We start from the raw sequence: 16924 nt of genomic DNA, 5'->3' as shown, positions 1-16924 counted from the left end.
TATATATACATCTATGCATCTGATAATTCGCTGAGCGATGAACTGCCATCTTCGTGACGCCTGGTGCGCCGTGCGACTTTCGGGCGCTTTATCTGAGCTCGAGGCTCAGGGCGAGGTCGATTTCCTCGTCGTGCGCCTGGCGGTAAGAGCCAGCCAACATTAAAGTATTTGAACGAATCTTTGGCATTGATTTCGTCCACAACGCACGGCTCAGTGATAATGGCTGGCTCTGAGGGTTCAGGGGCATGCCGAGCGCTGCGACGCACTGGGCCTAATTTGGCCGTACGCTTGGGTTTTTTTGGTGGGGGGCGCATGGCGCGTGGCTCCTCCGGATTCGGAACTGTATACCACTGCTCCAAAAAGGCGTCCATGACAGTTGCATCCTGAGGTGGCGCACCAATGGAAATGCCGTCAGGTACCATGTACGGCGCCTGCAGCATTTGCAATAGTGCGTCTGGTGGTTCTAGGCCTGATGCAGTACCATCTTCCCACACAGAGGTATCGCGCGTGTCTTTCACGATGTCGGGTAGACTTTTGAGGATTTTTTGAGCCGTTTTTGAGATGAGGGATTGGGGCTGATTGTACGTTGTGGCATTCGTACATACCAAACGTACATCGGCTTCCCATGCTTCCCAAGTACGGTATGACATGGTATCAATACGAGAACGAATGGTGTTCCAGTCCATAGGCTCCTTGATGATATCGTAATACCCAGGCGCCTCCTTGGAGACAGGGTACATGAACCATTGTGCTTTATCCAGTGCCATGACACATTCCAGGGCTTGATGCAGTTGAGCCTGCTTGTATAAAAGGCCTTGGTCCAGCATATATGTGCGAAATAGCTGCAGCTGCTTTAGTTTGGTCTTTTCACGTTTGCGAACCAGTTCAGCTAGAAGACGAACTTTCTCCAAATCTTCACGAAGGAAAAAGAGATATTGTAGTTTGGTAAGCTTGAGTGCATGAGTCCGTTCATCCACGAAATGGCCCACAGTCCATGGCTCAATGTGCAGGCGCTTTAAGAGCGGTGCACCACGCATTTGCTGCCTCTTCAAGCTCCAGTAACGAACAATAAGAGCTACCGCTTGTGATTTTCGACGAATAGAAATGCGCGAGATGTAATCTAGCACACGGCGTACCATGTAATTTGGTACGGGCAATGGGCCTGATGAATACAGCTTGTTGTAAGCGCGTGCACTTTTCGACACGATCGAGTCGTAGCCAGATGTAGCGGGTCGTTTTGGAACTGTTGCCAGCTCGCTCGTGGATACGTCAGAAACACTGCTTGTATCGTTGTCATCGTCATCAGTGCCTCGAATACGCGTATGCAAGGCAACTTTACGATCAAGAGGGAGATGGCGATGGCAATAGGCCGCCGCGGCATCCGGCTTGGTGTCGCGAGCCTCGTCTGAGATATCCTGAGTGCGGCCCAAGAGCCCCACGCGCCGTGCACACATCACATGAAAAGCAGTAAAACAGGAGCGATGCTCACATTGAATACACGCACCATGTCGAGAATTACACAAGTAGCAGCGCAGACGCCAGCGTGCTTTGGGGATATCTTGGACTCCATCAATGGGTTCCATATAAACAGAATTGCTAACACCCGTCTCAGGAATCCACATAGCACACAGCAAGTGCGCCCATTTGCCATCGCTCGTTTGCTTGAAGGCACCTCCTTCCTGAGGGCAAAAGATACACGATACGGGTCGGTCGGGAGACACTGTACATTTCCGACAGAGCCACTGCCCTTCTGGGATGAAAGGAACGCCGTAACATTCCTGATGGACGGCCAAGTTGCATCCATCGCAAAATACGATGGCATTTAAATTTTCACATTCATTGTCGTCACAGATAGCACATTGCGACTCCTCAGGAAACTCTTCTTCATCCATAGCTTCGCCAATAGAAAATCGTGATGGAATTCGTTTCACGAGCGAGAACCATTCTTTTTCCAGCCTGTCAAAGATAATTTCAAAGGTCTCGTAACTGATCACGTCTAGCTGGTCTCTTTTTCGTTCCGCATTAAGTTCGTCGAGCCAGTACTTGTCTTGCTCATCCATATCATACTCCACTTGCTGGTCAAATTCACCCTCAGTCGGCTCAATATATCGCACTAAATGCTTAGGTAGAGAGAATTCGTGTCCGTTGTGATATCCATACTGCGCCATCCAGGCACTTGGCAGGGAGGACGCCGTCGATAAACGCTCCTCTTCCTCAGAAGAAATTCGACGAAAAGACGGAACCAGACGCGTCGCGCTTTTGGTTGCGAGCTTTACGTCTTTTTCAGGCGCACTCATCTCGTCTACACGCCCCGCCACAGGGACCTCTCGCTGCACGCGCGAGTCAAGAACGCGTCGCGTTGGTACCAAGTGGAGCTGGCAAAAAAGTGCGCCGAACGCGCATCACGTGGCTATGTGACCTGCCAGCAACCAGCAGGCTGTCATAGCGCTTGGACGAAACGGCATTGCTGCAGGAGACGCGTAGGCAGTTTCTTTGGGCATAAGGTATGGTGACTCCCGTGCGACATAGTTCTCGTCTTGAACACTTGTCCACTTCGCCTCCTCGTGATCGATCCAAACGAAAAGCGGCACAAGGTGCCTTCTATACCCAGTACTTTGCCGAGGGAGAGTTGAGTGAAGATGAGGACGTATACCAAGCAACACAGCCCGATGATGAAGAGGAAGAAGAAGAAGAAGAAGTCCAGCGACCTGTACGTGTGACCCGAAGTGGAAGACGAACTCGCAGCTATGCTGAGCAGGATTGGAACAATGAAGAAGACGAGGAAGAGACGAATGAAGAGCCACGCATCCGTCCTCGTCGATCCACCCGCGTCAGTAAAAGCTTGCGAGATTTTGTTGCAACGGATGACGAAGAGGAAGAAGATGATAATGCCGACTATGAAGAAACAGTTCGCCTCCGCCACGCAAATGAGCGTGCAGAACGCGCGCGGCAACGCCAAAACTTAATGCAACTAGCCGCAATGCGGTCACAAGGCCGTGAAGAGGATGACTATGAGGACATCCATGTCAAGCGTCGTGAGCGCAGAATGCACGCACGCTCATCATCTACGCCATCGAATGGAGAAAGTGATGACCACGGAGACGCATTGCCTGAGCACCGTTCTTACAGCTTCCGTGCACGCAAAAAGGTCAATTACTCGCTTCTTCCTCCACCACCAGAGCCACTCCGCGATGGATTTGGTCGCCGAATTCGTCGGGGCTCCCGAGGCAGAGCATCGAGTCGTGACCAAGACGTTCAGGATCATACTCCTGACAATAGTATCTTTCCACCGCGGCTTCCCACTTTTCCTTACACGTCACTACCCCGCTCTATGCAAACGAAATGGAATCCTACTTCCATGCCTACCATATCTGGCGCCGAGCTGGTCAATGCGATGGATGAAGCCATGGATAGTTCGGACGACGACTTGCCTCGAACTAACCTGGGTGAAACAGCTGGTTCCCGAATCGGTACTTCGCCCCCCGAATCTGTGCTAGAAAATAGCATGGCATCTACGATGGGTGCTGTTTCTTCTTCGACAGATGCTTTTGGTCGTCTACGGCGCGACAAAGACGCACTAGCCGATGTCGATCCGCTGGGTGTTAATATGGACATCGACTTTAACCAGGTGGGTGGTTTGGAAGATCATGTGCAGAGGCTTAAAGAAATGGTCAGTCTCCCGCTATTGTACCCTGAGGTGTTCCAACGCTTCGGCGTAACACCACCTCGCGGGGTTTTATTTCATGGACCTCCAGGCACCGGTAAAACCCTTGTTGCCCGTGCTCTGGCGGCATCATGCTCGTCAGAGGGACAACGTATCAGTTTTTTCATGCGAAAGGGAGCTGACTGTTTGTCAAAGTGGGTCGGTGAAGCAGAGCGTCAACTACGGCTTTTGTTTGAAGAGGCGAAGCGAGCACAACCGAGTATAATTTTCTTTGATGAGATCGATGGATTAGCCCCCGTCCGGTCAAGCAAACAGGACCAAATTCATTCGAGTATCGTCAGTACGCTTTTGGCTCTTATGGATGGTATGGATGGCCGCGGACAAGTTGTAGTTATTGGTGCTACCAATCGACCAGACTCGATCGATCCTGCTTTGCGACGCCCAGGTCGATTTGATCGTGAATTCTACTTCCCATTACCTTCGCGCGCAGCACGACGAGCCATCCTCGATATACACACCCGCCATTGGGATCCTCCTTTGGACGAGCAGCTCAAAAAGGTGCTTTCAGAGGCCACTAACGGATTTGGTGGAGCAGATCTACGTGCTTTGTGTACTGAAGCAACGCTGAATGCAATTCAGCGTCGATACCCACAAATTTACCATACCAATACGCGTCTAGTTCTGTCGCCTGAAACTATTCAGGTTGATGGTCGCGATTTTATGTTGGCGTTGGAGAACATGGTACCGTCATCAGCCCGTGCTTCCACCTCTTCTTTCACTCCACTTCCTGCTCATCTCGAATCGTTACTAGGCGATGCACTTTCTAACTGTCAGAAAGTATTTTCACGTCTTCTTCCCAAGCGTGCTAAACGTAGTGCCTTGGAAGAAGCCATGTATGAAATCGACATGAGTGAGGTGTCTGACTCCTCTGCGCATCTTCTAGAAAAAGAACTGCTTCAGCAATCTTTTGTGCAGGCTCAAGTGCATCGCCCACGCTTGCTCTTGCATGGATCTCAAGGTATGGGACAGCGCACGTTGGCAGATGCATTACTCTATTCGATGGAAGGATATCATGTCCGTACGCTTTCCGCTGCCCTATTGCTGGGCGACAGCTCACAGACACCAGAATCGATTCTTGTCCATCAGTTCCAAGAAGCTAAGCGTCTTGTACCCAGTGTCTTGTACGTGCCAGATTTGGACCGATGGCCCTTAATTTTACCGGAGAGTGTGCGCGGAATGTTATCAGCACTACTGAATGATCTTTCTCCGTCAGACACCATCATGTTGTTTGCTACTTCTGACGTACCATTCAAGTCACTTCCAAAGGATCTACAAGCATGGTTTGGTTTTCTGCCGAGAAACAAGTTTGAGCTGACTTTCCCGGACATCGAGCAGCGCCGTGAATATCTCCGCGATATCCTTGTACAGGCTTCGCGGCCTCCTACGCAATTTGCTGATGCTATGCCGCGCCGTCTACGGGTGCTGGAAGAGCTACCAGCAGCGCCGCCTCGTCCACCGCGTATGCCGACCCAAATTGAGCTTGAACAGCAGGCTGAAAACGATGCGCGATTGTTAGAACATCTAAAGTTCCGTCTGGGTTCTATTCTAGCAGAGCTTCGAAAGAAGTTCAAAAAGTTCACACGCGATGTATGGGACGAGTACAATCTACGAGAATTGATGGAACAATTTGAATGGCACAGGAGCAAAGGACAGATTACTATCAAGTTGCGATACGATCGGAATCCGCCACACTTTGAGCTAGATTCGCCCGATGTCCATGCACAAGATGCAGAGATACAATCTCCAGAACCTCTTTCCGTTGCAGGATCGGTCCGCGACCCCATATCAACGGAAGCCAACGAGGAAAATTCGATGCAAGTAAACGAAGAAGAAAGTCGTATTCAAGCACCTGAGACCGTAGCGGTGGACGACGCTTCTACTGAGCAGGATGGTCAAGAGGGAAGTCGAGTTGTTCATGAACAACCTGAGCAGGAAGAGACTGAGTACATTATCCGCGACTTCACTATATATACTATGACCTTGGACAAGATGCAAAAACGTTTATACCACAACCAGTACCTTACAAGTGATGCATTTATGGATGATCTTCAAAAAATTGTTACAAATGCGGAGGTGGCGAGCGATGTTGATGCTGATCGTATGTTCCGTGCGCATCAAATGCAAAATCTCGCTAAAATTATGATGGATCCATACGTGGATGCTACATTCCGTGCCGAATGTAAACAGATGGAACGTCGTGTCGTGGCTCGCGAAGAAGAGATGCGTCGCGAAGCGGAGAAACGGAAAGAGCAAGAATCTCACTCGCGACGTCTCAATGGTCAACGATACAGCGCACGTGTTCAGGGTGAGGAGCCAGAAGCGCACTGTTTAGTTGACGTATCAACGATTGAGCGTGCACACAAAAGAGCACGTTCGCAAGGTCAGGAAGAGCGTGCCACCGGTTCTGCCGAGCTAGACGCGGTACCTATGGATGCGGAGGACCATGGAGTGAAGCGAGTAAGACTAGATGATGCAACAAATGTGCCTGAGGGTGAAATGGCACGAGCCAGTGCCAATGAGGGCATGACACCTGTTAACCACGACAAATACCCTTCTGTCCTTTTAAATGAAGCGGCCCAGGCTTCATTACTGGATACAATGACTGCTTGCACTGATGGGTTCACAATTGAGCAATTGGAGCTTACACGATCTCTATGTTATGAAAGAGTATTAGCACATCGATCCTCATGGGATCGTTCAGCCTTGGCTCAGGAATTAAAGCAAGTTGTCCAAGGCATCCATAGCACAGTGCAAGACAACAAGTAGACTTGAGCATATACCGTATTTCCACGTGGCCCACTTCGATATCGACCGAAGGTTGTGGAAAGCACCCGATCTACGCGTGACCCCGCTGGGACCAGTCGGGCCATTGACTCCACATCGAACATAAAGGTCTGAGCATTGCCGCCACTAAAGCCGCTCTTTCTTGCATAAACCATGGGAAAAGATTATTATAAGATTTTGGGTGTATCTAAGAGCGCCAATGATGATGAAATTAAGAAAGCATACAAAAAGGCAGCGTTGAAGTGGCACCCGGACAGGAACAAGGACAATGAGACTACAGCCAAGAAGAAGTTCCAAGACGTGGGTGAAGCGTTCGAGGTACTCTCTGATAAAAACAAGCGCACGATTTACGATCAATATGGCGAAGATGGATTGAAAGGTGGTATCCCTACTGCTGACGCAGAAGGTGGTGCATTCCCAGGTATGGGTGGTTTCTCAGCAGGCGGCCCTGGTGGTGGCACACGTACTTTCCGATTCTCAACATCGGGTGGTAATCCATTTGGTGGTGCCGGAGGCTTCCATCCATCTGATCCTAATGACATCTTTGCCCAGATCTTTGGTGGTGCCAGCCCCTTCGGTATGGGCGGCATGGGCAGCATGGGTGGCATGGGTGGCATGGGCGGTATGGGTGGCATGGCAGATGACATCCCAGGCAGCATGCCAAGCTTCACTTCATTTGGCGGTGGTGGCTCTCGTGGTGCTGACATGAATGCAGACACGGGGTCTAAGCCTCAACCGAAAGATTTTGAAACGCCACTCATGCTCACACTCGAAGAGCTCTATAAAGGCACGACTAAGAAGCTTAAGATTGGACGAACCACTGCGGGTGGTCGTACAGAAGAAAAAGTGGTTACCATTGATATCAAGCCAGGATGGAAAAAGGGTACCAAAATTCGTTTTGCCGGAGCTGGTAACGAAACAAGTCCCGGTGTGGCTCAGGACCTTGTGTTCATCGTAGACGAACGCCCACACTCACGTTTCACCCGCAACGGCGACGATCTTCGACTCATTCAGCCTCTGAAGTTGGTTGATGCTCTGGATCCACCAAAGCCGGGTTCGCCTAACTCCCGTCGCAAGATAACCACTTTGGACGGTCGCACGATAGAGGTGCCCATCCCATCGGCTGGACTAGGAAAGACTACCATTAGCCCAGGTCGCACAACCCGTCTCGCCGGTGAAGGCATGCCTATTTCCAAGGTCAAGGGTGCAAGGAAGGGTGACCTTGTTGTGGAGTGGAATGTTGAATTCCCTGATCGATTGAACGATTCACAACGCTCGGCCATCCGAGCTGCATTATCGTAAACCAGCAGGACGCTATCAAGCTGGCATGAAGTGATGTATTAATATATGGAAGATAGACGAAATCCCATACATTGACATATTGATATCCTCTAGTAAGTATATAGGATCATTCAGAAAATGAGAACCTAGCTATAAAAAAGGCAGCAGAACCTATTAGATCAGTAAACGTTCAATCTGTCAAAGAGTAAGTTTCACGAGAATAACGGTAATACGTACAGCCAGCTTGATGGTTTGGATCTGACTTTGGAGTTCACGAGCCTCGTTCGTCGTGACACTGGCAGCAACAACCGCACGAGATACACCACATGCACGACCCAACGCGATCTTAGATGGCACAAAGACGTATGGCACATTCTTGTCTTCACAGAGAAGAGGGAGATGCAAAACAATCTCAATGGGTTCAATGTCTGCAGCCATAATAATGAATTCGCAAATACCGCGGTTTAGCGTTTTGGTCGCTTCATTTGCGCCCTTTTTCAGCTGCTTGTAGTGCGAAGCCTGCTGAACCAAATCCAAAATCTGGTTCGTAAGAGCTGCATCAGCAAGAGGAAATGCCTTGGAGTTCACTTCGCCCGACATGTAGACTTGTAGACCTCACGACTAGGATCACAGGTCGATGGCAACTTTTTTCGTCATCGGGGCATCCTCAAACGCTAAGCCTCTCCCATATACACGTGATACGTGTTTAGTAATTAACAACTTGCCCCTCACTTAGGGATGTACCCTTGCAGCCTGGCCTGGCCCAGTTTTACAGGGGAGCGAATCGTCGTTGTCTGGTTTCATATACACGCGTTCCTGGAATGAGACAGTGAGACGTCTTCTTGAGCATGTTTGAAATAGTACCCAGATCTGATGCTTCCTCATTTCAAGTCGGTTACTTGGGTGCGGAGGGGCTAGATGCATGGCTTATTGGGGACGTGTTAACAAAATTGGACCTGCCTATGTCTGAAGTTGTTTGTTTTGAACGTTGTACCGTATATTGGTCTGCTATTGAGTCTGTCCAGAATAAAGGAGACCTGGTGCTATACCATGACGAGTGTGTCGTATGGAATAGGAATCATGATTCGCACACTCTGATACCCTCTGTAATCCCGTTCCAGTTTGAACTTACTAGTGATTTACCGCAGTGTTCACACATGCCTGAGAGTCGTATTTCATACAAGATTGTTGCCCGATTACACCATCGTCTTGGTCATGATATATTTACCTGCGCCCCATTTCACCCACGACGATATATTAAAGCTGGTTGGAGCACATTAGAGACATATGCTAATATCGGCAAACAGAAAGGAGTTATCTTCAATGGTGACGCTGAATACTCTTTTGATCCAATTCAATGGGTTTGCTCAGATACAATGCAAGCATTTTTTTGGCTTGAACGCAACATCATTCGGCACGTGGATCCTATCCGCGTGCAAGTGCATATTCCACCACCATCCGGTTCTCTTGTTGTGGAAAAGGGGCTTCAGTTACAAAGTGTGGAAGCCACACTCAATCGCATCATACAGTCACATGCATGGGGTCGTTTGTATTCTGACGTCGAGCTCTTACATCACCTCTCTGAACAAGATAAGCTAGGGAGTGTTCCTGTGACTTCAAAGCCACACAGAGATTCCCAAAGTTCCTTACCACGCCTTTATCAGCACCTGGTTGTATTTACTGGAAAATCATGTCGATTCCATTCTCAACGTCCAATACATATATGTTTATCTTTGCATCCGGGCAGCATTTTGGGCAGTGTCTCGGCTGAGGGCGATGCATTCGACATGCACTCGACTAGTCACGGATTAGGTGATAATACGATCTGTGAATCTATTACGCAAGATACAGTGCTTCAGAAGGTTCGATTCGTTCTTACAATCCGGATCGTAATACGCAATGAGATGGGAGAGCATAAAGACATCGTCACCCGGAAACTGGTAAAAGTACTGCCCAGTCCAGCAGGGCCTCTCACCATGCAAATGGAGAAAGTCGCTCAAAGTGAGTCTCATGAAAAGTCCTATGTGCAAATTAGAGACAATATGATACCCCAGCAAGATGCAGACGTATTCGATACCCCTCAAGAGTATGATGGCTACGATGACTTGGTCCCAGAAAGCAGCTCTATGCGTGCAATCACACTCACAAATCCAGGTATGATTTCACAATTGGAACTAGCTACTTTGCCCATTGAGTACTGTGAAACCGCTTTAGAAGAACCTCCTCCCAACATTCACGAGCATGTAAATGACACTCATGTCCCTGATTACATTCATTTAACTCCAACTCCCTCATCGCACCAGCATGAAGTTGGTATGGATGCAACGATGGATCCATGCGATGAAGAACTGCCTAACTTTGACGAAGCATCGTTCCAGCCCCAATCACCCCTAACAATGGCAGTGCAAGAATGGAACACGAGAGAAGACTATACGGCACCGCCGTCGCTCCCTGAAGAAGGGCCTCCGTTTACGCTTGCTACAAATTTGGTATCAAATCGAAGACATGAAGACGACTCACAATCTCTTCCGCCATCGTATACGGACTCTACCAACCTCAGCTCGACGCAAAGAAGAGATCGTTCGTCGTCGCCCGTCGATGTATCCGAGCTATTGCCCCCTGCTTATGTAGCTCAGACCCCTGTTACAGACCGTCATCAGCAAGATAATGTCTTTCCACCGCTTTACGAAGCGTGATGGCATATTTAACGATTTAATTCCCGATCAAGTAAACGTTGTAAAGTCATATCTTTCCACCAGACATTTTGAGAAAAGAGTCGCTCGAAGATAGAGCTTTCGTTCATTTGGTACTGCGCATAAATGCGATCCTTGGGTGGCGTGGTGTCTTCCAAATTCCCATCCAGTTCTCGGCGCCATACATGAATAGCACCTTTGTTTGAACCCTGTAATACACTGACAAGCTCGTCCCTATCTCGAACAAATAGACGGGGTTCAAGCAATTCGAGAAACGCGAGCGATACACGGAACAAAACTGAATCGCCATCATCTAAAAGTCTACCTTTGTCAGTAAAGTCGTACACGTACATGATATCCCACAAACGCGCAGCTGTGTCGATTTCAACCCATGGCACAAATAGCGTGCGAACCCACTCACGTACATATTCTGCTGGAAGAACACCGGCTTTGTGTAAATTTGCATATATATTTGGCATTCGTTCAGCAAGAAGAGCATTGAACACGCGTTCGTATCCTTGCAGCTCGACAGGAAGGGCTTTAGATGATAGATCCTCTGTTCCCGACTTGGTCTGGAGGCCATATATGGCTTTGAGCCAACTTTTTTTCGCGATCAAGTTCAAAAGAAGAATGAGGGACTGAGTTGGTGTGAGGTTCATTATTAGTATTGCGGCCAGGTTCGCTACACCAGGCACATAGAGCGTGTATTTAGAATGAACGAATGCCACATCCGTGAATCCTAGTTGTTCACGTTGTGATGCCTCGTCAGCTCGAACGAAGACGAATGCTAGTAAAACATCAATCAAGTCTTGATAAAGAGGACCGGTTTGCTCGTCAAAAAGTCGTAAACTTGGCAAAGTCTGAGTGATGTCGTTTTTAATTGCTTCCAATAAATTGTCTGGAAATGCACCAGAAGCTATTGCCCTTTGTGCTGACTCTAATGCACGTGGAAAAATCTTGTGAGACAGCATAAGATCATTTCCACACGCTCGTGGCCACAAACGCGCGCGTAAGACTTGTGGTATTCCTCCCCACCATAGATTCCACAGTCTTTCGTCTTCTCTAGCGCGCGTCCAGCAGGGCATGATTTCGCGTTCCCAAACAAGGCGCGCGTGTTCTTCATCTTCCTGTCGTTTTCGTAGCTCAGACCTGCGAGATACAACGCGCCGTTTTTCAGCTTGTTTTGACTCCTGCATCATACGTTCAAAATCGGCAAGATGTTTTGCTTCTTCTTTCCTCGGTTTAGGTGGAAGATGTGGCATGCGTGTCAAATTTGAAGAACCTCCTTTTGGAACATGTAGAGGTGGTATTATTTGGTTGGAAGACATTTTAGCCGAACTTCCCGTTGGTTTTTCAGATGGCACTGTAGATAATCCAGTATGTACATTTTGGGACGAATTTTTTGGTGATACAGAATCCATTTCGAAAGATGTGTCACTGTTTGCAGCATTAGTTTTATTATCTGCATCTTTCCATGAAGAGGATCCTTTCTTGGGAACCGGGCTCTCAGCTGCCTTGTATGAGAATCTGGAGGGGAAATACTCGGAAGAATCGAATTTGGTAGGTGACCTAACAGACACCAATTCACCATTCAAGTCTTGTACAGTCATACTAACACCAGGAACCATATTAGAGTCGTATACAACGCCCCTAGGAGGTGATGGGCCTTTTCCAGCCAAGAGCAAGGGCCGAAGCCGGGACGAAGACCCAGGAGCCTCAGTCCGGCTCCTGTATTTTCCTTCGACACCCCGTTTCAATGGACTAATTTTTTCTCCATCTGTATGAGAAAAGGGTGTGTGTTCACGAAATACATCTTCTTGGTTCCTTTTCGGTAAAGCAAGGTTAGGGGTCGATGAAGATGCTATCGTCTTATTCTGGATTCTCTTGAGACTCTCGTGCGAGGGTGAGTTTGAATGGCTTTGCAAAGACATTTGGGACATCCAACCCATGCGTAGGTTACTGATGGGAGTGGCGAGTGTATCCATTGTAGGTCGAGGAGTCTGCCGGTCATCCAGGTTTATGTTCACAAATGAAGCCTCATCTTCATTATCCTTTTCTGGTGATTTCATTCGTTGAGATTTCAAAATTTTTCAACGCTTTTTCGATAAGCAACAAGAAATGAACAATAGCAAGGAACGAATGCCCAGATATAACTGCTGTCACTGGTGTACGAAGCGTCGTTCTGATGCGTGTGACAAACCTCCACCCGAACATTTGCCCGGGGTCACAAATATCGACGCGCGCCACGTAAACCGCAATGCCAATATAATGATACGTTAGGGGATCACATCGCACTCTGTATTGATTTTCTAAAGGAATATTATACTTTACTGTTCTGGGAAGTTAAAGAGAGTCATTTATTCTGTTGTCCCACCGCAACACATCAAACGAGAGAGAAGGCTGGGTTTTTTACGCCCAGCAGTGGGGTCAAAGGGTTCACGCATTTTCTCGTTGTTATCCGCGATTTCTTCTAATTTTTCGGAGTGAGCAAGGTTAGGAAATCCCGCCAGCTGATCATTCTCAGCATCCATGTGCTGAGAACCACGACCATTCGAATGAGCAGGAATACCTTTGCTGCGATCAGGCACACCGGAGCTTCGCTTGATTTGATTGTGCCAGCTGTCGCCAACAGTATGTGGGTCACCAGATTCTCCTGCACCTATTTCACGCAGGCCGTTTGTGACACTTGAATCGTGCTCTTCAAAGTCATCAGCATCCACAAACACGTCGTCGCTCATAGATGAAACGATTGAAGGAGCATTCGAACCACCGCGGGGGCGGTACTGTCGATTGGCATTAAACATCTCGGAAGTTTGAGACTGATCAATCGATTGCTTAGTTGCATTGTCCGAAACATTAGCGCAAGCGCTAGTTGTATCAGCACTGCCAACCATGTTGGATTCTGGCAGACGATTTTCTCGCGCTTCCACTGACAAACTGGAGCGGCTTTTCTGGGCACGATCATAAGGATTTTCGGCCGACACATGTTGATGTTGGCCAGTCATGACATTACTTGTTTGGACATGTTGATTGGCAGCGTCATTTTTGCTCTGGGGCGGACGAGCTGCAAAATTTTCTGAGCCTGTAGCAACTGTCACGCCAGCTTTCATCCCAGATTTCTCCTTGGATGCAATATCATTTCCAGACACAGTAGACCACCTGGACTCCTCCGATCTCTTGGTATACGCATCAACAGCTTTTGCTAAAGCAGGACGGGCATAATCTGCACCAGTCACTTGTCTAAGTACGCGACCATCTTTTTGCTTGTAGGTAAATTGCAAAAGAAGATCTTCGTTTATAATTCCTGCTCGTTGATACATCGACCTGGCACGTAAAAAAGGTTCTAATTCAATATACTTTAAGCGGAGTCGCTTGGATTGTTGATCACGTTCCGCATTCAGTCTGTCATCCTGACCATCCGAAATGATCCACTTTTTCGTGACTTCTTCGTAGTCCCGAGATATGTCGCGATAAGATTTCCACATTTCTTGACGCTTGGGATCATTGCGATCAAGACCTTCCTTTTCACCGGGCTGCGGCTCGACCCACTTGACGACATCGACCTGATCTCCTCCGATAGTGTCTTCACAAATATGCTGCGGTACGACGTCCAATTCGTCGGACTTATTGCAAAAATTGATTTTATTACGGATTTCTGGATCGAGAAGAGGGTTGATAGCCTTCCAAATACCTTGAAAAATCCATGGGGCCCGATAAATATATAGCTTTGCCAATGTTTCCGGGTAGTATCCCTCCAGGATCTTTAAGACGGTCATTAATGAATGCCAATCCATGTTTCTCATGCCAAATCCAGACATGTCAAAAACAACAATGACTTTGTCATTCGGATAAACGACAAGGGTTCGGAAGGTCTCGGCGGCAGAAATGACGAACTTTGTCATTGTTTCTGCCGGCTGGGTAGCAGCGATATGGTTTTTCACATGAATCATGATCACAGGCATGACGTTTTTATCCGAATAACCTAGAGAGTATACTTTCTCTGCAGGACCCTGGCTGGCGTATGCCGGGTCTTCCCTTGACAGTCCCAAATCACCTTTGGCAACTATACCCATCACATCGCTTTCGATGCGCCACTTAACACACTTACACAGCATTGCAAATGCACGATGCACATTCCACTTGCGAGCACGAAGAAACTTGAGCATGATCATGTCAGGAATATCGGGACCAAACAAGAACCAGAGTTGGTCATGAAACTCTTCCACCCCGTGAGTCGCAAACAATTCCCGAAGTGCCTCTTGCTCCTCCTTCAAGGACTTGGCCTGCTTCTGTTGATCTTGCTTAGAAAGATGGGCATCGTGATGACCCAGCTCGTCTTCCTCGCTGAACTCGCCCTTTACTGCTTTGTCGGGGTGATTCAGCACGGTAAAAACAAGGTCCCACATAAAAGATAACTTCGATTTTTGGTCGGCATTGAGGTTACCTGTCTCTGTTAAACTATTTTTTTTTGAGATTTCACGTACCATGATGACCGGGAGCAGGAGACACGTCTTTGGTAGGCAGGTCTTCAGTCATCGTCGATTTTGGATAGACGAGAGCTACAGAGAGATTCGTGCGCCGGCAGCATGCCTTTGCATTTCTTGGTGCTTAGTCATTTGTGTTGATAATACATATGTAAGCTTACGTGTTACTATTTGTTGGGCTCCACAATGGAATCTGGCCTGAATTTTGGCCGGATGTGCTCGCAATTGAAAAATGTGCCCCACGCTGAGTTTAATTGTACATGACAGGTCTTGTTGGGGAAAATAAGCATTTGACAAAGCCCCACGAAACCTGAAGTCAGGAAGCACACCAATCTCGGTCATCACCCTGAAACTTCCGAGCAACCTCAAAAGGATCGACAAGCATTTGACACAATTTAATGAACAATCAAATTAAAACGAAGGCAGCACGAGACACTTTATGAGCATCGCAAAGAGACAAGGCTCACCCGTGCTTAGGTGTGAATGCGCGAAATTCTATTAAAACTTGATGCGTTATGCACTTTGCATACATCGAGTATTAAAAGTTACATGTTGCCAACCTTGGCAGGGCACTGACCGAAGGAAGCACCGATTTGAGTGTGGAAGTACACGCCCTGGTGGTCGTAGAAGTTAGGGGCGCGGGGCACAGTAAGAATACCGTGGACGTTTTCCTGGCCGGGATAGATCTTAGCATTAGTCGAGTTACCTGGGTAAATCCACAAGTAGTTCGATGGGTGCTGATAACCAAGGGCACGAGGAGGGACGGCGGGGACCCAGTCTTGACCATTGATGATTGAGTAAAACTTATGACCGATCTTTTCGTCAACGAATCCAGCAAAGGTTGGGTTACCGACGCGGGGCAGACCAAATAGATAAGTCTTGCAAATACCGTCATCCAGGCGAAGTTCAACATCCATAGCAGCAAGCAAACCCATAGCAGCACCCAGCGAGTGACCAATTATGGTGACTCGTTTCTCATTCTTTTCCTTCTTGTACTTTTCGATAGCGCGTACCATATCGTCCATGATACTGACGTAGGCCTCCTGGAAGCCATGCATCACCCTTGTGCCCTCAGGATAATGCGAGCGGTAGCGCGGATGAGGCAAGACAGGTAGACCCTTGACATCATGGAGATCAGACGTAATCGAGGTCAGGTTTGTACCTTCAATGGCCACGGCAATTCCAAGGCTCTCCGAGTGGTACAGATTGAAGCGCTGGCGATGATCACCATTACCAGCAGTGAAAAGAAGAGTAGAATCTCCGATCTTCAGACCAGGCTTAGTAGTGGAACGGTCACAGTAGGTCTGTTGAACAAGACCTGCGGCCTGCGAGATTTCCTTAGTGTTCCAGTTGTTGGAGACTGGCTGATCCTTCGAACTACCGGCATGAAAGTTCAATGGACCGGCAGATACAAGAGCCGCGCAGCTTGCAGCAAACAGAGCAATACGATTGAAGAGCATGTAGATTTGTTGGTATGAAAGAGTGGGGGGGATCAACGACTGTGCTTATATACTTGTCATTACCCCGGCCCAGATCATCACAATGTGGGGAGAATATGCAGAATGATTTGCTTATCCAATCCTACTGCGAGTCACAAGTTTAAATAGATACTTTATTGGTTGGAAGCTGCATCCGTCATTGGTCGCTCCACACATGGAAGAATAGAATGATATTCCTTGCAGGCATAACATCCAAATCCGACGAATAGAAAAACACCTGCTAATGTCCCCATAAATCTGTGGTTCAACTGATGAATATGTGCATGAATACCTGAGTAACGGCTATATACGGCAAAGACTCTATTCATCCGACTCATTCCATTGGATGCCTGAAAAAAACAAACGAGCTGCTCATGAGTGATATGCGGTGGACGAGCCGGACGCCGTCCGGCTAAGCTGTGCGTTTCGTTCAAGTATTGGCCCATTCTTTCGCATTGCTTGCAGTCGTTTAAGCAGCGT

At 48.1% G+C, this 16924-nt stretch overlaps 8 protein-coding genes across 8 annotated transcripts; 3 read left to right on the top strand and 5 right to left on the bottom strand.

Annotated features, from left to right (window-relative positions):
- Positions 1-11: 11 nt before the first annotated feature.
- Positions 12-2297, bottom strand: MRET_0026 (PHD finger domain protein; the record flags this gene model as incomplete). The annotated part of the gene is made up of 1 exon (XM_027626653.1): positions 12-2297. One exon carries the CDS (start codon positions 2295-2297, stop codon positions 12-14), a length of 2286 nt encoding a protein of 761 aa, XP_027482457.1.
- Positions 2298-2506: 209 nt separating this feature from the next.
- MRET_0025 (AAA family ATPase) lies at positions 2507-6490 on the top strand (the record flags this gene model as incomplete). The annotated part of the gene is made up of 1 exon (XM_027626652.1): positions 2507-6490. One exon carries the CDS (start codon positions 2507-2509, stop codon positions 6488-6490), a length of 3984 nt encoding a protein of 1327 aa, XP_027482459.1.
- A 171-nt stretch (positions 6491-6661) lies between these two features.
- Positions 6662-7810, top strand: MRET_0024 (DnaJ subfamily B member 4; the record flags this gene model as incomplete). Its single annotated transcript, XM_027626651.1, has 1 exon — positions 6662-7810. One exon carries the CDS (start codon positions 6662-6664, stop codon positions 7808-7810), a length of 1149 nt encoding a protein of 382 aa, XP_027482462.1.
- Positions 7811-7963: 153 nt separating this feature from the next.
- Positions 7964-8389, bottom strand: MRET_0023 (U4/U6 small nuclear ribonucleoprotein SNU13; the record flags this gene model as incomplete). The annotated part of the gene is made up of 2 exons (XM_027626650.1): positions 7964-7984; positions 8027-8389. The coding sequence occupies 2 exons, from the start codon at positions 8387-8389 to the stop codon at positions 7964-7966; spliced, it is 384 nt and encodes a 127-aa protein (XP_027482463.1).
- A 248-nt stretch (positions 8390-8637) lies between these two features.
- MRET_0022 (uncharacterized protein) lies at positions 8638-10485 on the top strand (the record flags this gene model as incomplete). The annotated part of the gene is made up of 1 exon (XM_027626649.1): positions 8638-10485. The coding sequence occupies one exon, from the start codon at positions 8638-8640 to the stop codon at positions 10483-10485; it is 1848 nt and encodes a 615-aa protein (XP_027482464.1).
- Positions 10486-10493: 8 nt separating this feature from the next.
- Positions 10494-12551, bottom strand: MRET_0021 (cytoplasmic GTPase-activating protein; the record flags this gene model as incomplete). The annotated part of the gene is made up of 2 exons (XM_027626648.1): positions 10494-10803; positions 10834-12551. The coding sequence occupies 2 exons, from the start codon at positions 12549-12551 to the stop codon at positions 10494-10496; spliced, it is 2028 nt and encodes a 675-aa protein (XP_027482465.1).
- A 288-nt stretch (positions 12552-12839) lies between these two features.
- Positions 12840-15018, bottom strand: MRET_0020 (uncharacterized protein; the record flags this gene model as incomplete). Its single annotated transcript, XM_027626647.1, has 2 exons — positions 12840-14926; positions 14967-15018. 2 exons carry the CDS (start codon positions 15016-15018, stop codon positions 12840-12842), a joined length of 2139 nt encoding a protein of 712 aa, XP_027482466.1.
- A 493-nt stretch (positions 15019-15511) lies between these two features.
- MRET_0019 (lipase) lies at positions 15512-16426 on the bottom strand (the record flags this gene model as incomplete). Its single annotated transcript, XM_027626646.1, has 1 exon — positions 15512-16426. One exon carries the CDS (start codon positions 16424-16426, stop codon positions 15512-15514), a length of 915 nt encoding a protein of 304 aa, XP_027482916.1.
- Positions 16427-16924: the final 498 nt, after the last annotated feature.

The sequence above is a fragment of the Malassezia restricta genome, chromosome I (genome assembly GCF_003290485.1).
Source record: "Malassezia restricta chromosome I, complete sequence".
NCBI lineage: Eukaryota > Fungi > Basidiomycota > Malasseziomycetes > Malasseziales > Malasseziaceae > Malassezia > Malassezia restricta.
The sequence above is the reverse complement of the archived record's forward strand: the minus strand, read 5'-3'. Positions and strand labels throughout refer to the sequence as shown.